At 40.9% G+C, this 22,116-nt stretch overlaps 1 protein-coding gene across 1 annotated transcript in view; it reads right to left on the bottom strand.

Annotated features, from left to right (window-relative positions):
- Window positions 1-8,414: 8,414 nt before the first annotated feature.
- The window catches only part of LOC138758436 (complement C3-like), a 120,175-nt gene continuing 106,473 nt past the window's right edge, over window positions 8,415-22,116 (bottom strand). Inside the window, exons 37-41 of the mRNA XM_069927346.1 lie at window positions 19,497-19,586; window positions 17,673-17,753; window positions 16,145-16,228; window positions 9,217-9,352; window positions 8,415-8,746 (exon numbers count right to left, since the gene is read on the bottom strand). Coding sequence (XP_069783447.1) covers window positions 8,605-8,746; window positions 9,217-9,352; window positions 16,145-16,228; window positions 17,673-17,753; window positions 19,497-19,586 — 533 coding nt within the window. The 3' untranslated portion in view covers window positions 8,415-8,604. The remainder of the gene's footprint in view (window positions 8,747-9,216; window positions 9,353-16,144; window positions 16,229-17,672; window positions 17,754-19,496; window positions 19,587-22,116) is intronic.

Genomic DNA, 22,116 nt, shown 5'->3' with positions numbered 1-22,116 from the left:
TATCTCTTGTATTTCTACTATTTCAAATGGTTCTGTAAATTTATTTTGTTCCTCTGTTTGTAATTTCAGTAGTTCAATTTTAGTTAAAAATTCATCTATTTTGTCTTCTTTCCCTTCGTTTTCAGTTTGATATAATTGTTCGTAGAATTCTCTGAAGTTTTCATTAATCTCCGTTGGATTATATGTGATTTGCTTGTCTTTTTTCCTTAATGACAATACCATTCTCTTAGTTTGTTCTGTCTTAAGCTGCCATGCTAGAATTTTGTGCGTTTTTTCTCCTAGTTCATAATATTTCTGTTTTGTCTTCATTATGTTCTTCTCCACCTTATATGTTTGTAGTGTTTCATATTTTATTTTTTTATCTGCCAATTCTCTTCTTTTAGTTGTGTCTTCCTTCATTGCTAATTCTTTTTCTATATTTGCTATTTCCCTTTCCAACTGCTCTGTTTCCTGATTGTAGTCCTTCTTCATCTTGGTTACATAACTTATTATTTGCCCTCTGATGAACGTTTTCATTGCATCCCATAATATAAACTTATCTTTCACTGATTCCGTATTTATTTCAAAGTACATTTTAATTTGTCGTTCAATTAATTCTCTAAAATCCTGCCTTTTAAGTAGCATGGAGTTTAATCTCCATCTATACATCCTTGGAGGGATGTCCTCTAACTCTATTGTCAATATCAGGGGTGAGTGGTCCGATAATAGTCTTGCTTTATATTCTGTTTTCCTAACTCTGTCTTGCATGCGAGCTGATAACAGGAATAGGTCTATTCTTGAGTATGTTTTATGTCTACCTGAATAATATGAATATTCCTTTTCCTTTGGGTGTTGTTTCCTCCATATATCCAAAAGTTGCATTTCTTGCATCGATTTAATTATAAATTTGGTTACTTTGTTCTTTCTGTTAATTTTTTTCCCAGTTTTATCCATGTTTGAATCCAAATTAAGGTTGAAATCCCCTCCTATTAGTATGTTCCCTTGCATGTCTGCTATCTTCAAAAAAATATCTTGCATAAATTTTTGATCTTCTTCGTTAGGTGAATATACATTGAGTAGATTCCAAAACTCCGAATATATCTGACATTTTATCATTACTATCTCCGTGCTGGATCTATTATTTCCTTTCTTCTATTTTGATTGGTACATTTTTACTGATTAATATAGCTACTCCTCTAGCTTTTGAATTATATGATGCTGCTGTTACATGTCCTATCCAATCTCTCTTTAATTTCTTGTGCTCCACTTCAGTTAAGTGTGTTTCTTGTACGAATGCTATATCAATTTTTTTCTTTTTTCAGTAAATTTAGCAGTTTCTTCCTTTTGATTTGGTTATGTATTCCATTAATATTTAAAGTCATATAGTTCAACATAGCCATTTCATACTTTATCTTTCCTTTCCGTTTCCTCATCATCACCTTTCCTTCTTATCCATTTCTGCTTTCTCTTTTTGAACACTTTATAAGACAACATTTCTAAAGCATAAAACATTTCCCTTATTCTCCTATCTAAAATTCCTTTAACCCCACTATCCCCTCCCCTTCCTGAGTTGCCCTTTATCCCTTGTCGGGCAACCACATCTCCCCTCTCCATTTGGATTTGCGAATTCACTCGCAAGCATCAACTGATTTCGCAGTGACCGTAACTCTTCCCCATCCAGCCCCCCCAGAAAAGATTTTAATTTTCATATACAACAAAGGTCACTCTCTTAATTCCCCCCATACTTCCTTTCTTCCCTTTCTTTCCCTTCTTAGTTCTTACCTATATTCTATTTTTTATATATATATATACATACACACACACACACACACAAATATATATATATATATATATATTTATTATATATATTTATTTATTATATATAATATATATATATATATATATATATATACACCTACAGACACACATACATATAGTTTGTGGTCATTTTTGTTGTCGTTACATATCTTCCTCTCTCTGTCTGTTTTGTAGTTGTTCTGCAAATTTTCTTGCTTCCTCCGGATCCAAGAATAGTCTGTTTTGCTGCCCTGGAATAATGATTTTAAGTACCGCTGGATACTTTAGCATAAATTTATATCCTTTTTTCCATAGGATCGTTTTTGCTGCATTAAACTCCTTCCTCTTCTTCAGGAGTTCAAAACTTATATCTGGATAGAAAAAAATTTTTTGACCTTTGTATTCCAGTGATTTTTTGTCTTCTCTTATTTTCCTCATTGCTTTCTCCAATATATTTTCTCTTGTTGTATATCTTAAGAATTTTACTAGAATGGATCTTGGTTTTTGTTGTGGTTGTGGTTTAAGGGCTAATGTTCTGTGTGCCCTTTCTATTTCCATTTCTTCCTGTAATTCTGGTCTTCCTAGGATCCTGGGGATCCATTCTTTTATAAATTCTCTCATATTCTTGCTTTCTTCATCTTCCTTAAGGCCCACTATCTTTATATTGTTTCTTCTATTATAATTTTCCATTATATCTATCTTCTGAGCTAACAGCTCTTGTGTCTCTTTAACTTTTTTATCAGATTCTTCAAATTTCTTTTTTAAGTCCTCTACTTCCGTTTCTATGGCTGTTTCTCGTTCTTCCACCTTATCCACTCTTTTTCCTATATCTGACATGATCATCTCTAATCTATTCATTTTTTCTTCTGTACTTTTTACTCTTATTTTTATTTCACTGAATTCTTGTGATTGCCATTCTTTTACTGATTCCATATATTCTTAAAATAAATATATCCATGTACTTGCCCTTCCCTTCATCTTCCATTTCTCTGTGTTCTTCCTCTTCTTCTTCTGAGTCCACTCCAGGATCTGTGTCCTTTACCTCTGTCTCTTCTGGTTTTCTTGTTGGTTTGTTTGTTTTATTTTGTTGGGTATTTTTGGTCTTCTTATTTTTATTAGAAGTGTCTTGCTGCTGGTCTTCTTCCTCTGGGTTGGTCATCTGTTGTTTCTTTGATTTCTTTTTACTCTCTTCTTTCTTGCTCTCGTTATTTTCTGTGTTTTCCTCTTGCTGCTTTGTTGTGGCTGTCAATTTCAGCTGTGGAGATCGACTCCTCAGCTGGTCCCCCCTCCCGTCAGTGTTATTTTTGTCTTGCGCATCGCGCATGCGCACTTTTGTTTGGCTCCGTGAGCCATTTTTGCAGTCTCGAGTTCGGGGCTTCAACTGACCTTAGGGAGCAGGCTTCTCTCTCCGCGGCGGGCCTCCTTGGACAGGTAAGACCTTCACCTTCTTCTTCCGACGTCCTTTCTTCTTCTCTTCTTCCCATTGCTTTTGGCTTTTCTTTTTTGCTGCCATTTTCTCCACACCTTTATTTTCACTTTATTTTGGTTTTTGTGTTTGTGCCTTCGTTTTTTCACTGTCTTTTTTTTACTTTTCTGGAGAGGGCTGGAGTTCCCCGACCGGCCACTACTCCATCACGTGACTCCTCACGATTGATTCTTCTTTATATCTGGGCAAAGTGATGCTAGTTCTTTTACCTCCCTTTCGGCAAGACGTGGAATTTTACTTAAATGGGAGGATGCTGCCCCACCTACTCATGATCAGTGGTTGCGAGACTTCATGTCCTGTTTGAATATGGAAAGGATTTGTTATTCAATTAATAATTCAGATACAAGATTCCAGACATTATGGGGGGGGGGGGGGCTTTTATGACTCCCTATCTTGCTTTATAATTTTAATCCAATGATTGAATTGTATCCTTATTGTTTGTGAAAGATCTTTATTAAAATCATTAAAAATATTTTTTTAAATCAAACCCAGCTCCCTCACTTCCTCTGGAAGCTCATTTCACACCACCCTCTGACTGAAGTCCCCCCCTTAAACATTGTACCTTTCACCCTTGACCTATGTTCTCCTGCTCTTGACTCATCCAACCTCAGTTGAAAAAGCCAGCTTGCATTTACCCTGCCTAAGCCCTTCATAATTTTACATACTTCAATCAAATCTCCCCTCATTCTCCAAAGTTACAGGGAATAACGACTTAGTTAATTCAACCATTCCCTGTAACTCAATGCATCAAGTCTCAGCAACGCCTCTGCACTCTTTCACTCTTTATCGACCTCTTTCCTGAAGTTAGGTGACCAGAAATGCATAGAGTAATGCAAATTTGGCCTCACCGATGACTTCTGCCACTTCATTACAACCTTATTTAATTAAATAAATTATCTGTCTATATTCCCACACCCATCTTTTCTACTGGGCTCAGCAGTTTCTTACAGGTTGAGCTGCAGCCCCTCAAACTTGTCCACATTAAATTTCATCTGCCATTTTGAAGCTCATTTTTCCAGCTGGTCCAGACCCCTCTGTAAGCCTTCTTTGCAGTCCTCTGCACAATTAACCCTCACATTCCTCCCCTCACCTCCCCACCCCACTTCACCAAAGCACATTTAAAGGGGGCCAAAGACTGAAATAATATTTGTTTTTATAAAATCGATAGCAGTGCATAAGAAACCAACTAAATGTGACTGCTTCACAGGGAAACTTTGAACGGAGTCCTAAGGGGGCCAGAGCCAAAAATGTCCGCTCTCCAGGAACATGGGCTACCACTATGTGTATCGATGTTTATATGGGCTGACCTGCCACCTGAACCTGTGACTCCCCCCTCCCAGATAGGCTGCTACACCCAAATTCCTCCCTCAGTACCTGCCTTGGAACTGGGCCAGTAACATGCAAGCTGTGCTGACACTTTAAGGTGATTAAAGCTTATTAATCACAATTCTCTATCTGATTATGGTTCATTGGTAGAACACCCTCCACCATCAAACTCAATAAAAACTCAATCCAAAACTCATTTAAAAGCGTTTTTGCACCTCATAGACTCTTTTTCTCTCTCTGTATTGCTTTCACTACCTTACAGTGTATTTGTTTACGTGTACGTTGTGTACAGATTTTTTTTGCACTACCAATACGTGGTAATTCTGCTTCACTGGCAGGCAGAAGGAACTCAGTGTTGTATGTGATGACTGACAATAAATCTGAACAATTTTTTCATCATTAGAAAAGTTATTGATCTAATTTATTAATTTATCATTGATACATATGAGAAGCAATAAAGGACCCAGCACTGATCCCTGAGGAACACCATTAGTCCCCAGCCTCAAATCAGAGAGGCAGTAATCTCTCTGACATCTCCAAAAAAGTCAATATCGAATCCAGTTTACCCTGAGAATAATCTGTACAAAAGACTTAGGTCAGTGGTTCTCAACCTTTTTCTTTCCACTCACACACCACTAAAAAATAACATATAATTTAAGAAATAACATCACAATATTCAAACAAATATGGGAGCCATACATGAAATACAGTAGAGAAATCCTACCGTGGACCTCCACCACCTAAAATGACAGAAGGAGAAGATAACGAAAAGAACTGACTCAATATATAAATGTAAAAGACAAAAATTTCTTGTTTGTTTTTATTAAGTGACGACATTGTTTAACGGGTTTAATGTATCTTATAGATTGAACTTTGAATAAATGGGAAGGGGGGAGAGGGAGAGAGGGAGAGGGAGGGGGGGAAAGGGGAGAAAATGACACTGTATATATTCAAGAGAAAAATGTCTGTATGTATTTTGGTCAGTATGGTTTATAGTGTGAAAAATAAAAAAATAAAAGATAATAATCCCTGTGCATCGGTGCTCTGTGATTAGTAAGGGATTGTTTAAGGTGGGAGGTGAGTGGGAAGGTGGAGAATCACTGCTCTAGACCCAATTGTTACTGAAATATTTTGCTTGAGAAAAATTGTCATTTGGAGTTCTGAAACCGTGCACCCTAATGAGCCAATTAAACCAGTGGTTTTCAAGCTTTTTCTTTCCACCCACATCCCACTTTAAGTATTCCCTCTGCCATCGGTGCTCTGTGATTCGTAAGGGATTACTTAAGGTGGGATGTGAGTGGCAAGAAAAGGGTTGAGAACCACTGAGTTAGATAAATCTTTAAGGCCTGAAATATTATTTTCTTACAAAAATTATACAAAGCAGAGACACAAGGTAAATTACATTATGGACTGCTTTTCTTTAAAGATTATTTTTGCAGTCACACAAATTATTCAAACATTTAATACATTTTATTAAATATTCAGTGTTATTGACAAGGTGAGCTTCTCTTTCTAATCCACAAAGTGTTGAGAAGCCGGAAGAGAGCTATCTTCTCGAGTTGTTCCAGTTTGCCAGTGGTGCTCCCAAAGGATTTTCCAGTTAGAGGTTTGAGGACTCAACCCAATAATGATAGAAGAATATTTGTTTTCAAATAAGGGTTGATTTGAATGCAGAGTGAGAATAGCTCAAACTGCAATTTCAGCAAAGCTAGAAATCTAAGAGACGGTTAGATATCGTTCAAGGAGGGGTGCTGAAAATAAGATTGATTGGCTGATATGAAATCTAACTGCAGCCCAACAGGATAATCACGAGCCGGCCTTGGTTTGAGATATTACATTGAGATACTCAGGAAGGAGCACTTTTTTTTTTAATTTGAAAATTTTTATTTATCATTTGCATCAATAGAAAGTATGAATTCAATTATACAATAACTTAACGAACCATACAGAATGATACAATAAATTTTTAATATTCTCACCAAAAGAAAAGTCAGGAAATGAATATCGGCCCAGAGGCCAACCACTGAGCTGCGACAATCCCTGCCCCTTATTATTTATTTTCTTGGTCTTCAAGTTTTCTTGCTGTTGGTTGAAGTTTGAGTGAGTCATCTTGTTTTATGGGTGGAGGGAGGAAGGTTGGTAGAGACATGGGCTTGTTTATATAGTCATAAAGAAAATGAATATATGTATATTTGAATGTGAACTGCCAATGTTGTGTATGGCTGTACAACCTTATGTGAAAATATAAATAAAATATTCACAAAAAAATGACTTAATTCTACATATATATTACTAACATAGATAATATTCATTAACTATTTTGTATAATTATTAACTGAGAGGGGAGGATGTGGATGGATTTTTACTCCTAAAATCCATATAATGGTTCTGAAATGTTATAAAATTTTTCAATTCAATTCCTTAAACAGTAGGTAATTTTTTTTTAAGGTGTACAATTTTTCATTTCAATGTGCCATCTGTCTATTTTTTACCAAATTCTCTGTTTTCCACGTTACTGCTACACGTTTCTCTGCAGCCGCTATGGGATATATTTAAAAATTTTTCTCGATATTTATCCATAAGGAGCATCCTTCCAGCAGCCTGCAAGAGATGGGACTGGTAATGTTTGAGCTAGTCCAGCAGTTTCTTTTTTGGCTAACCTATTTCATGAGTATTCACCGTATTATACTCAAATTCTGGATACCATTTGTTCTTTTATTGGTGTTTACATTTTTAAATGCTTAAAATAGTACAGTTATATATTGTGCTATAAGATTCAAGAGAAGTTGTGGAGAGTGAAGATGGTTTTTGGGGACAGCAGAAGGATTTGAACTGCTTAGAAGAGTGGGCTGAAAGGTGGCAGTTGGAGTTTAATGTAGATAAGTGTGAAGTACTTCATTTTGGGAAGAATAATCAAAACAGGACATATGCAGTGAAAAGGAAGGTGTTGAGGAATGCAGAGGAACAGAGGGAATTATGGTTCATCGTTCTTTGAATGTGGATTCTCATGTAGATAGGGTGGTGAAGAAGGCTTTTGGTATGCTGGCCTTTATAAATCAAAGCATAGAATATAGGAGCTGGGAGGTGAGATTGAGTCTGTTTAAGGCATTGGTGAGGCCGAATTTGGAATATTGTGGGCAGTTCTGGTCCCCAAATTATTGGAAGGATATCAATAAGGTAGAGAGGGTGCAGAGAAGATTTACTAAAATGTTGCCTGGATTGCTGTATCTAGCATTCAAAGAAAGATTGAGTAGACTGGGACTTTACTCATTGGAGCGTAGAAGGTTCAGGGGGGATTTGATAGAGGTATATAAAATTATGAGAGGGATAGATAGAGTAGGCTCTTCCCCCTTGAGGGTAGGTGAGATTGGAATGAGGGGTCATAAGGGTTAGGGGGCAAAACATTAGACTTAACATAAACTCCTTCACTCAGAGAGTGGTGGCTGAGTGGAATGACCTTCTGGAAGAGATGGTTGCAGCAGGGTCAATTTTGTCATTTAAGAGAAGATTGGATGAGTGCAATGACGGGAGGGGATGTGAGGGTTATGGACAGAGAGCTGGTAGGTGGGCCTAGTGGAGTTCACTTAAATCGGTACAGACTAGAGGAGCCGAGATGGCCTGTTTCCGTCCTGTAATTGTTATATGGTCATAGATCAATTGGGCAGCATTGACTCACTGGACATTTGAATCAACTTAAAGACAATCTTCTGTAATCTTTTATAGACAGGCCAACAAGCCGTTAACCTTGTTCTATAACAGGCTAGATTTTTCAATCCAGAGACTGTTTACATGTACTCAATGTAGTACTGCTAAATATGATTCCATCAAATTTTCAAGGCAAGTTTATTGTCATCTGATTCCACTAGTGCAACCCGACGAAACAGCGTTCTCTGGTACTCAATGCAATACATTTTGGCAGCAAAAAAATTTTTTTAAAAGTTCTTGACTTAATGTAGGTTTTTTTAATATTGTTGAGTTCAAAATCTTTTTTTTTAGTAACTTAAGTGGTAAAGGAATTAAGTTGGGCACCCAAAAAGCTGAAGGTTTTCATTAAATTCTTCAAGGTCTTGGCAGAGTTGCCTGTACTTCCGAGATTGGCATTCCGCTTCATTTGGCCACCTTTCGATCCAAGTGTCTTCTCCAATTAGATATCTTATTCTGAAATTGTGAAACACAAGCATTATGAGGGAAAAGAAAATGCACGAGAGAACTAGTCGCAAGCATTTGACAAATGCATTCTGAATTGATGAGAAGTCTATGTAAGATCCAGGAATTCAGGGCTGAGACGATGTTTGAATCCCGAAGTGAGAAACCATGCCCACGAAGGCTATGGTTGAGTGATGACGTTAGTACAGGAAAGTAGCACTCAGGCAAATGATCAGCCATGCATTGGTTGGAAAGTGTTGCAGCGTTCCCAGTTAGTGAATGCAACTCCCTTCCATTTAGTTCAGGGAATGGATCTAAATGAGTAATCTGAGAATTTGATATCTCTTCAGATTCTAATCTAATAAAAAGTTGTGCAAATATTGGTTTCATTTTCTGTGTATTTCTCGCATATTCAAAGGTTAATTATGCAAGGAAGCTGAGGAATGAACAACGGTAACAATTATTTTGATTTTGCAGCTTACCTCTCCTCATCCTGCCACAGGTCAGAGCTTCGTCCCATTATTAGGTAGTCTTTATTCAGTTCCAGTCTGGAGATGTCTGCACAGTTGGCGTGTGTGATTAATTGTCTCACATCCCCTGCCACGATCTGATCGCTTCCTGAAACAAAAAAAATTTCACAGTGTAAGATCCATCCTGTTCCACCATTGTTCAATTACTTCATCTTTGGCCATGTGCTAAACTGTGGCTAAAACAGAGATGAGGAGAATTATCTTTAGCCAGAGGTTCGTGGATTTGTGGAATTTGTTGCTTCATGCAGCTGTGAAGGCCCGATGTGGGGGGAGATTAAGAAGCAGATTGATCAGTATCTAATTAGTCAGGGTATCAAGGGAAATGGCCGGAATTCGTGAGATGTGAGAACAGTTTAGCTCAGGGCAGAGTTGCGGACAGACCTGAAGAGCCAAATGGCCTACATCTGTTCCTTTATCTTGTGATCTTATTGTTGGCTAGTGTCTATATTACAAACTATGTACCATAGTTTGGAGGGAGAGTGCCTGTGCAGAGTACACCTGTGGAAATGCCACTCAGCAACATGTATTCTGCATCGGATACTGCTGGGGGGAATAGCCTATCGGAGACGAGTCGTGGGGGTCAGGTCTCTGGCACAGGAGCTGCCCCTGAGGTTCAGAAGGGAAAGAAGGATAAGAATAGGATACTTGTAGTTGGGGACTCATTAGTCAGAGGGACAGATAGAAGGTTTGTGGGACAAGATCGGAGATCCAGGTTGGTCTGTTGCCTCCCTGGTGCCATGGTCAGAGATATCTCTGATCGAGTTCATAGCATTCTGCAAGGGGAAGGAGAACAGCCAGAAGTCGTGGTCCATGTGGGGACCAATGACTTAGTTAGAAGTGGGGATGAGGTCCTGAAACAGGATTATGTGGAATTAGGTAGGAAGTTAAAAAACAGGACCTCCAAGGTAGTAATCTCTGGATTGCTGCCGGTGCCATGCGCTAGTGAGGGTAGAAATAAGAGGATGTGGAGGATGACTGCGTGGCTAAAGAGATGGTGCAGGGGGCAAGGGATAAGATTTCTGGATCATTGGGATCTCTTCTGGGAAAGGTCGGACCTGTACAAAAGGGACGGACTCCACTTGAACTGGAGGGGGACCAATGTGCTGGCAAGCAGATTTGCTGGAGATGTGGGGGAAGGTTTAAACTAGTTTGGCAGGAGGGTGGGGAACAGAGTGTGAGAGCAGTATCAAGGGAGCATGGCCACCTAGATAGGAATAATAACGATAACAAAGGTAGGATGGAGATTAGGGTAAAAGGTAGAAAAGAGAATATATGTGAGGGTCATTCTCTGAGATGCAAGAAGCATAGTGAACAAGGTAGATGAGCTTAGAGCATGGACAGATACTTGGGGTCATGATATTGTGGTAATTAGTGAGACCTGGCTACAGGAGAGGCAGGACTGGCAACTTAATATTCCAGGATACATTTGTTTTAGATGTGATAGATCAGGGGGTTAAAAAAAAAGGGGGTGGAGTTGCTCTGCTCGTTAAGGAGCACATTACTGCTGTGAGGTGGCAGGATGGTCTGGAGGGATCATCAGTGAGGCTGTTTGGGTGGAATTGAGGGGTGAAGGAGGCATGAGGGTGCAAATAGGGGTGTATTACAGACCACCAAATGGGCCAAGAAAATTAGAGGAACAAATTTGTAGGGATATAATGTATATGTGTGAGAATCATAAGGTAGTGATCATGGGAGATTTTAACTTCCCTCACATTGACTGGGATACCCATACGGTTAGAGGGCTGGATGGGCTGGAGTTCGTTAAATGTGTTCAAGATTGTTTTCTAAATCAATTAGTAGAAGAACCGACTTGGGATGATGTAATACTGGATCTCCTGTTAGGGAACGGGCTAGGTCAGGTATCGGACATTAATGTTGGAGAATAAATTGGGTCTAGTGATCATAACTCTGTTAGTTTTAGGGTAGGTTTAGGGAAGAGCAAGGAGGGGCCTAAAGTTGAGGTTCTGGATTGGAGAAGAGCAAATTTCGAAGGAATAAGAAGGGATTTGGGGAGTATTGAGTGGGACAGGATATTTTCAGGTAAGGATGTAAATGAAAAATGGACGATATTCAAAAAAGAAATTTTGAAGGTACAGAGTAGATATGTCCCAGTGAGGATCAAAGGAAAAGCTGGAAGTCATAGGGAGCCTTGGTTTTTGAGGAATATTGGAAATTTGGTTAGGAGAAAAAGGGAGGTGTAAAAGAGGTATAAAGAGCAGGGAGCTGAGAATTTGAAGGAGGACTACAAGGAGTGTAGAAGGAATCTTAAGAAAGAAATTAGAAAGGCCAAAAAAGGCACAAAGAGGCTTTGGCAGACAGAGTAAAAATAAATCCAAAGGGTTTCTATAGGTACATTAAAAGTAAAAGATTAGTGAGGGATAAAATTGGACCCCTTGTGGATGGGGAGGGTAGGCTGAGTGAGAAATCAGAGGAAATGGGGGAAATTTTGAATGATATCTTTGCCTCGATATTCACTAGGGAAAAAAATATTGAACCAGTTGAAGTAAAGAAAAATAGTGGGGAGGTCATGAAGCATATAAGGATAACCGAGGAGGTAGTGATGGCTGTTTTGAAAAAGATAAAGGTGGATAAATCTCCGGGACCGGACAAAATAATCCCAAGGACACTCAGGGAGGCTTGTGGACCTTTAACAGAGATATTTAGGATGTCACTGGCCACAGGAGTAATGCCAAAGGATTGGAGGGTGGCGCATGTGGTTCCGCTGTTTAAGAAGGGGTCCAAATGTAAACCTGGGAATTATAGGCCTGTGAGTCTGACGTCTGTGGTGGGAAAGTTGATGGAAAGTGTTCTGAGGGATGGTATTTACAAATATTTGGAGGTACAGGGATTGATAGGGAGTAATCAGCATGGTTTTGTCAGGGGTAGATCATGCTTGACAAACCTGATTGAGTTTTTCGAGGCGGTTATAAAAAAGGTTGATGAAGGGAAAGCTGTGGATGTTGTCTATTTAGACTTTAGGAAAGCTTTTGACAAAGTTCCCCACAGGAGGTTAGGACAAAAGGTGGAGGCATTAGGTATAAATAAGGAGGTAGTGAAATGGATTCAGCAATGGTTGGATGGGAGGTGTCAGAGAGTAGTGGTTGAAAACTATTTGTCCAATTGGAGGCCAGTGACTAGTGGAGTTCCTCAGGGATTGGTCCTGGGTCCACTATTGTTTGTTTTATATATATATATATTAACGATCTGGAAGTTGGGGTGGAGAATTGGATAAGCAAGTTTGCGGATGATACAAAGATTGGTGGTGTTGTGGACAGTGAGGAAGATTACCGTAGATTAAAAGGTGATTTAGGAAGGCTGGAGGTGTGGGCTGAGAAATGGCTGATGGAATTTAAAACAGATAAGTGTGAGGTGTTACATTTTGGAAAGGCAAATCTAAATAGGTCATATGCATTAAATGGTAGGCTATTGAGATGTGCAGAGCAACAAAGGGATTTAGGAGTGATGGTAAATAGTACCCTCAAGGCTGATACTCAGGTAGATGGTGTGGTGAAGAAGGCATTTGGAATGTTGGCCTTCATAAATCGGAGTATTGAATTCAAGAATAGGGAGGTTATGATGAAATTGTACAAGGCATTGGTGAGGCCAAATTTGGAGTACTGAGTATAGTTTTGGTCACCAAATTATAGGAAAGATAAACAAAATAGAGAGAGTGCAGAGAAGGTTCACGAGAATGTTGGCAGGATTTCAAGGTTTGAGTTACAGGGAAAGGTTGTGCAGACTGGGGCTTTTTTCTCTGGAGCATAGAAGATTGAGGGGGAAATTGATAGAGGTGTTTAAGATTTTAAAAGGGACAGACAGAGTAAATGTGGATAGGCTTTTTCAATTAAGAGTGGGGAAGATTCAAACTAGAGGGCATGGTTTAAGATTGAAGGGGGAAAATTATAAGGGGAACATGAGGGGAAATTTCTTTACGCAAAGGGAGGTAGGGATGTGGAATGAGCTTCCGGCAGACGTGGTCGAGGCGGGATCATTGGTTACATTTAAGGAAAGACTGGATCATTACATGGAGAGGAGAGAAGTGGAGGGGTATGGACCAGGTGCTGGTCAGTGGGATGAGGAGGGTGGGAATTTGTTACAGCATGGACTAGTAGGGCCGAACTGGCCTGTTCTGTGCTGTAAGTGGTTATATGGTTAAAATGGCCAGGTGAACATTTATGTTGCATTGTGTTGGTTCCATAGAAGCATAAAAATTATATGAGAAAACAGTGAATTGATCCCCAAAGGCAATGATTGACGACAGTCCAGAGATTGTCCCATTTGGGACATGGAATTAAGAGTCTGAACCTCCTGAAGTGCAAGAGGAGCACATTCTGGTTTAATGATGTGAAAATCTCTTTTATCTTCCAATTATTATTTAGGGACTGATGTTAAGGAGGCATCTACTATGAGGGTTACATTCTTCCTTGGTCTGGTTCAGTTTCCTCTATCTTAGTGGATAATTGTCTGTCAGGTTGGAGGCCGGTGACTAGTGGTGTGCCTCAAGGATCTGTATTGGGCCCATTGTTGTTCGTTATATACATTAATGATCTAGATGATGGGGTGGTGAATTGGATTAGTAAATATGCAGACGATACTAAGATAGGTGGAATAGTGGATAATGAAGAAGGTTTTCAAGGATTGCAGAGGGATTTGGGCTGCTTAGAAAAGTGGGCTGAAAAATGGCAGATGGAATTTAATGCTGATAAGTGTGAGGTGCTTCATTTTGGTAAGAAGAATCAGAACAGGACATACGTGGTAAATGGGAGAGCATTGATGAATACAGAAGAGCAGAAAGATTTAGGAGTAACGGTACATCGTTCCCTGAAGGTAGAAACTCACGTGAATAGGGTGGTGAAGAAGGCTTTTAGTATGCTGGCCTTTATCAATCATTGCATGGAATATAGGAGTTGGGAGGTGATGTTAAGATTGTATAAGACGTTGGTGCGGCCTAATTTGGAGTTCTGTGTGCAGTTCTGGTCGCCTAATTATAGGAAGGATATAAACAGAGTGGAGAGAGTGCAGAGAAGGTTTACCAGAATGTTACCTGGGTTTAAGCATCTAGAGTATAGGGAGAGATTGGACAGATTAGGTCTTTATTCTTTGGAGCGTAGAAGGTTGAGAGGGGATTTGATAGAAGTATTTAAGATTATGAAAGGGATAGACAGAGTGGATGTGGATAGACTATTTCCGTTAAGAGGAGGAAAGATTAAAACAAGAGGACATGAGTTAAGAATTAAGGGGCAGAGGTTTAGATGTAACATGAGGGGGAACTTCTTTACTCAGAGAGTGGTAGCCGTGTGGAATGAGCTTCCGGGAGAAATAGTGGCGGCGGAATCAATTGTATTATTTAAGAAAAGATTGGACAGGTATATGGATGAGAAGAAGATGGAGGGTTATGGGCATTGTGCAGGGAGGTGGGACTAGAGAGGGGTGTTTGGTTCGGTGCGGACTAGAAGGGCTTAATGGCCTGTTTCCGTGCTGTAAATTGTTATTATATGTTATGTTATTTACCTTTTCAAACTTTTCATTGTGTTTCTGATTTAATTCTACATGTGTTTTAAACTTTAAAGGATACCAGCAACGATGAACAACAAAGATTTTGCTTCCCAAACACTTTTGGGTGTATTCTAGGATTTTCGGCTGCTGGTCATGAAAATCGCCTGAAAATGATCCTATCCCGTACCTTTTTTTAAAAACATATAAACTATTATTGTGGTTTCCTGTCATATTTTTAACATGCTTCAAGTATCCAAAACCATGAAGTGTCACATGCCTTTGAAAGCTAATTTTATGCATTTGTACTCTCATGTCGGTGTAGAGATCCCTACGGCGGAGAGACCGGTCACAGATTAGGGGATTGCTTCGCTGAGCACCTTCTCAACAGTGACAGAGACCTCCCAGCAGACAACCATTTCAATTCTGAGATGCACTCCCAGACTCACGGGTCTGTCCTTGGCCTTGTGTAGTGTCCCACTCTGACCATCCGCAGATTGGAGAAACAATTTCTTATTTGATGTCTCCAGCCAGAAAACCTTAACATTGACTTCTACTTTCTGCTAAACTTGCTCTCCCTTTCTTTCCCCTTCCCCTTTCCAGTCTTCCCCTTTCCCCCTCTATCCAACCTCCCCATGATCACTGCTGTTCACTCCCTCTCTTCCTCACCTATCATCTCCTGCCTTTGCCACTCACCCCCATCTCTTTTGTTTGGACACCTGCTGACATTCTCTCATACATCTCCTCCCTCACCACGGTCCGAGGTCCCAAACTTCACCTGTACCTCCAAAGAACTCATTTACTGCATCTGTGCACCCTCTGTGGCCTTCTTTACATGGGAGAGACCAGTGACAGATGAGGAGATCACTTCCCCCCAGCACCTCCTCTCCGTCTGCAACAAAAGCTGCCTCCCCGTAGCCAACCATTTCAATTCTGATTCATACTCTCAAACTTACATGTCTGTCTATGGCCTCTCACACTATTTCACCCTGACCACCTGCAGATTGGAGGAACAACACCTCATTTTTCGTCTGGGCACTCTCCAACCCCAGGACATTAACATGGAGTTCACAGCATTCCACTAATCAGTTTGCCTTATCCCCCCTTCCCCCGCCTCTTTTGAGTTCCTACTTCCTCTCTCCATTAGCCTAGACTCTTCCTCCCTTTCCTGCAGTCCATTCCCCCCCCCCCACCCCCAATCATCTCTCACCCTCACCACCCTCCTTCCCACTTTTGTTCGGACATCTCTCACGTTTCCCCCACACTTTGATCAAGGACTCCAGCCTGAAACTTTGGTGAGGTATCTTCACCTTTGCTATATAAATGCACTGTTTGACATGCTGAGTTTCTCCAGCATTTGTATGCTTTTACTATAAACGTCACTCACCTTCTTTGATACGGACTAGAAGTTTCATGTTGTAGTATATGTAATTGTCTCTCTTGTTTTCTTCCAAAAATGTCACTTTGTAAACTGGAAGAAAAATGTACACATTTCAAAAACAGTGGCTTGGAAACCATGCATGGATCTCTCTGCAAGAAAAATCTGAAATTGGGCCAGCACGGTTGGAGGAACAGTGTTACACCGCCAGTAACCCGGGATCAAATCCAGCGCTGTCTGTGAGGAGTTTGTACTCCAGGTGATCTATGTGGGTTTCCTCTATTTGCTCCAGTTTCCACCCACCCTCCAAAAAAACACACCTTGGGTCATTTAGGTGTAAATGACCAGCACTGACTGGTGGGGCGAAAGGGCCTGTTACCACACTGCATGTCTAAATTTGAATGGCACCAAGTTCTGAAAAAGAATCCTTGTGATTTCTGATGGGATATGCCCCTCAGATCTCCACAGCCCCTGTACAGAATAATATCTGCAGCGGCTCCCTAGGGGTTGCCAAGAAAGAACAGGAGAGTTCATAAAGGGTAATGCAAGTCCAACTCAACGGGATACATGAAGGGAGCCACAAGGCCCAGCTTGAAAGCCCGGCAGATAATCATGCGGGAGCCTCTAGCAAAGCCCGAATCTCACAATAGAGCAACACTGAATGTAATTTCATTTTCACGGAAGTTATGTCCCCTGTGAAGGTTAAACATTTTCCAAACAAGATGCATTTTGAGCAAAAATCTTCCATATTTTTAATTGTTGTAATTAGAGTATGGATTGATAAACTTGGGCAGTAGATATTAACATTTGGTATATGTTAGCAACTCCTGGCTGGTCACTGATCTCCCATATTGGACTGGAGCAAAGCTCTCCCACCTCTCGCCCCCATTCCTCTCACCCTTGCCCCCTCTCTTGTCCCCACCCTCTCTCTCGCCCTCGCCTCCTCTCTCACCCCCTCCCTTGCCCTTGCATTCGCTCACCCTCAAACATGCCCATCCCCTCGCCCGCCCTCACCCAGCCTGATCGCCTGGCCCCCCCCGCTCTTCTCAACCCTGCTCTCTCTCGCCCTCCCTCGCCCTAGCCCCCTCTCTCACCCTTGCCTCCCCTCTCATCCTTGGTCCCTCCCTTGTCCCCTCCCTCACACTCTCTCTCTTCTTTACGTCTTGGATATCAGACTCTGGATGGCGAACATTTACTAAGAACACATTTTCTACCTCTTATTACGCTGCAGTTAAGTATATATTTGGAAACTCTTTCATAAACCAGGTGGGGTTTGCAGCAATTCAGTCATTTAACAATTATCATTATTAATAATATTTTTAACTACATTTTATGTAATTACTTGAATTGTCCCACATCTGCCGAGATCAGATTTGAATGGGCAATTTTAGACCAAACCTCTAAAGAAGACGAGAGCAGCCACTATTTACAAGTAGTGCTAAAAATCAATTTTAATCAACACAGATCGTGCATGATTAGATAAAGATGTCCGTGGGTTCAGTCAGAAATAATATTGTTTGATTGAGGATGAATTTACCGTAATCTGTTCCTGGGGCACATGACATATCATCACGGTTGGCAGGGTTCTCATTTTCTGGCTTTATTGAAATGCAGCTTCCTGTAGAAACCGAAGGAAGAAGAATATATCTTCTGAACTATCTCTGTGTGCATGTTAAAGTTCTTCATTCATTAAAGAGAAAGCTGGAATGCTCCATATTCAACATTTTCTTTTCTCTCATTCGGCTTTCAATATCGCATCCAAACACTTTTCAGCTTGCACGGTAATTAAAAAAAATTTTTGACAGACAGCACGCTTACAGGGCCCTCCGGCCCACAAGCCCGTGTCGCCCAATTACACCCAATTAACCTACAACCCTGGTATGTTTTTGAAGGGTGGGAGGAAACTGGAGCCCCCGAGGAAAACCCACGCAGGCATGGGGAGAACGTGCAAACTCCTTACAGACAGATCAAGGTTCAAATCCCAGTCGCTAGTGTCAGGGGTGCAGTGCAAATTTTTTAGGTGCTAGAGCTCTCCAGAATATGGTGACAAGAAAGTCTCACAAGACCCGGCCTTGGTGAATTTGGTGTCGTATAATTGACAGCAAACTGCAGGACTATAAAGATGACCGGTTGTGGAATTAACAGGTATGTCCAGAATAGAAAATAGCACCAGGGGGTGGAGAGACACACACGTATTCACGTTCCCCTGATGCTGACAGAGCAGTTCGAGCTGTGTGGGGGATTATGGGTAAAGCAGACTGCCATTGATCCCGAATTGTGCCGCCACTGCCCTGAGCGGGCCGGAGTTCCGGCAGCACTGCAGCCCTGGCTGCCATTGTAACTAATCGTGCTGCCCCATCCTGAATTTTGATTCTTGATTCTGTCTGCATTTTGCTTTTGTTGTCAGCTCCTCCCCACCTCTGTTTTTATTTCATTCTTAGGACATGAACGTTACCTCCTGGGTCAACATTCATTGACCATTGGGGGGGTGGGGAATGGAGAAAGAGTCAATTTTGGAAGATAAAAGAGTCAACCACAGGACTGTGGGTGTGGAATCCAATGTGGACCACACCAGGTTAAAAGGATTTTATCTTGCCTTCCCTCGATCTTCATGGAAATAGTCAGCTGAAAGAAGACACCAGATTCTTCCTGGGCGACTAGCTCTCTTACTGTAAGGGAAGCCAGGCGACATTAATGGCGACTTTTGGCTTCCTCAAGGCAGGTAGAAGGTAATGTTATGTAATATTGCAGGTTCATGATAATAAAGTAATCTTAAATCTCAACCAAAGTACCGACTATACATGTGTAATAGTCACATTTTGAGCACCAATTATTTTAGGGTAAAAATTAAGGGGTTGACAATTACCTACATAATACTTTTGATCACTTTGTTTGATGCATTGGGAGTTCTGATGGGGTTAGGGGCCTAGGCGAGTGTCCATGGTGGGGGCGTCGGGAGCTCAGATGGGCGGGCAGCTAGGATTGGCATGGTTTAGAGGATTCGGGTGCTCTAGGGCTGTTCTGTCCGTTTCCTTGATGTCATGACCTAATCCATCTTCGTATTTTTCCTGTAATCTTGATTAGAGGATGGGGGATGGGTGGATTAGTTTTAGGTACTTTTTTCCTTTCAATAAATGGATTTGTTAGTTTAATTATAATTATCCTGAATAATATCCTTTTATTTTTAAGATATTGGGATTTGTTGCAAGAATAATTAGTTGATTTATAGGTTTATAGATCACAATTATTATTAAGGGATGGAATCTAGACCTTCTTATTCTGTCTTGCTTTTTAATGTTTTGCATATGAATGGTATGTTAAACTCAATAAAAATATTTTAAGAAGAAAAAATGTATCTTACCTTCAGCACATTTGCATACTTCACCTTGACAGATTTTGTTAAGCATACCACTGTTTCCAGGGACATTGTAGAATTTGGTGCAACTCTTTGCTGTAGACAGAGGAAGATAAAATGTGTGAACACAAGAGTCCATTTATGCAGTCATCAGAATGGTAATATTATATCAAATATAATATGCTTCAGAGTAGCATTGGCACAAACTCCTGTGAATAAAATTTCACTTTACGCGATCAGGTGACAGTCGTTGGCAGGATCACTGCTGTCAGCGAGAAAGCAGCGAGATCAATCAGCCCGTTGAGTGGTGACACAGCAAAAACCTTGCATTCAATGTCAGCAAAACTAAGGAACTGACTGCGAAGTTGAGGAAGGGGAAATCAAGGGATCGTGAACGTGTCCTTCTCGAAGGTAAAGAAGTTAAAATTCCAGAGCATCAACATCTCTGAAGATCTGTCCTGAGGCCTCTGTGTCGATGCAATCACAAAGAAGGCTTGTCAGGGGCTATACTTGGTGAGGAGATTTGGCTTGTCACCAAAAGACATTTGCAAATTTCTACAGTGTACCCTGGAGATGACTCTGGTGGCATCACTGACTGGTACCGAGGTGTCAATACACAGGACAAGAAAAGGCTACAGAGAATTGTGAACTCAGCCGTCAAGGGCATCAGACCACTCCATCGAGACATCTACAAGAGACAGAGTCTTTAGAAAGCAGCTTCTATCCTCAAGGTCCCCCACCACCCAGGCCTTGCTCTCTTCACACTGCTAAACCCAGAAAGGAGATGCATCAGGAAAACAACAAATTTCATGACATGTTTATGACAATAAATGCTGAATCAGCAAGTTGAGTGGTGTCACAAGAACAACCTTGCACTCAACGTCAGCAGAACTAAAGATCTCATTGCGGACATCGGGGGAAGGGGGAAATCAGGAGAGCACAAACCAGTCATTGTCGAGGGGGTCAGCAGTGGAAAGGTTTAAAAATTTCAAATTCCTGGGAGTCAACATCTTTGAAGATCTGTCCTGGACCTCAATGAAATTGCAATCATGAAGAAGGCTCGCCAGCAGCTATATTTCGTAAGGAGCTTGAGGAGATTTGGTATGTCACCAAAGACTCATGCAAACTTCTTTAAGTGTACCTTGGAGAGCACTCTGTCTGGTTGCATCATTGTCTGTGCAGTGAACTGGAATTCACCGTCTGTGTTGTTCTGATGGCTGGCTCCAACCTCACTCACCCCAATAGAAGCCCTGGTTTTCCCACCTTACCTCAGATTCACCTGAGGACTATTGTATCTACCGGCCATTGATTGGAAGCTATTAAAAGTGTGTTTGTCTCTGTTGCATTGCAGTCTGGTACGGAGGTGCCAAAGCGTAGGACAGAAAAAAAAAACTCCAGAGAGTTGTTAGCTTGCCCTGTGACATCATGGGCACCAGACTTCACCCCATTGAGGACATCAACATGAGGCTGTGTCTTTAGAAAGCAGCCTCGATCCTCAAGAACGCCCACCACCCAGGCCATGCCCTCTTCACACTGCTACCACCAGGAAGAAGGTGGTACAGGGGCTTCTTCCCCTCTGCCATCAGATTGCCAAATGGACAATGTACTCCAGACCCTACCTCAATTTTTCTTTTTTTTGTACTAATCCATTTATTTTTAAACTGTAATTTATAGCAATATTTTCACCTTTAACGCTGCTGCAAAACAACAAATTTTGTGTCATATTCATGACAAATTCTGAAAAAAAAACCAATTCAACTAACAGGGGAATGGATTCATTGCAATCCTTGACATCCATTTTTGAGGTTTTGCTAATATTAAATTGTCATGTGTTACATTAGAATTTTACAAATCATTTGATTAACCTTGGGACAAAATGCATTTTTAAAAATGCTGACCTATTTCCAATTTGCTTCTGTTTCCCTCCAACAAACATCTTTACAGTTTTACTTCTGCCTCAAAGAAATCGAGCTCGATTAGTAAGACAGGCTTTGAGAGGAGTCACGTGATGGAATAGTGGCCGGTAGGAGAATACCAGCCCTCTCCAGAAAAGAAGAAAACGCAAAGTTCAAGAAACACAAAACACAACAAATAAAAGATAAAGATGTGGAGAAAAGAAAGAAAATGACACCCAAGAAGGAAAAAGCAAAATCAACGGGAAAAAAAGAAGGAAAGACACTGGAAGAGAAAGGAGAAGGCCTTACCGGCATGAAGAGGCAGGAGCCGCCATGGAGAGAGGAGCCTGCTCCCCGAGGTTAGTGGTGACCCCGCAGGGTTACGCCCTCCCGACTGCCGGAATGCAAATATGGCTCTCTGAGCCAAACAGAAGTGCGCAATGCGCACACCAAGGAAAAAGAGAACACTGACGGGAGGGGGGCCCATCTGTGGAGTGAACAGCATGGCCAGCTGAGAGATGCCCGACAGCAGGGCTCTCAGCTGGAAGAAATGGAAAGCAATGGGAAAGGGAGTCATAAGAAAGAAAAACAGCAACAGGAAGCCCAACAGATAACGAGACCAGAAGAAGAGGACCAACAATAAGAAGCTATGCAAAAAAACACCCAACAAACTGAGACAAGCAGCTCAACAAGAAAGTCAGAAAAGTCACAGATACAAGGAAGAGAAGTAG

This window comes from Narcine bancroftii, chromosome 3 (assembly GCF_036971445.1).
Source record: "Narcine bancroftii isolate sNarBan1 chromosome 3, sNarBan1.hap1, whole genome shotgun sequence".
Lineage (NCBI taxonomy): Eukaryota > Metazoa > Chordata > Chondrichthyes > Torpediniformes > Narcinidae > Narcine > Narcine bancroftii.
The sequence above is the reverse complement of the archived record's forward strand: the minus strand, read 5'-3'. Positions and strand labels throughout refer to the sequence as shown.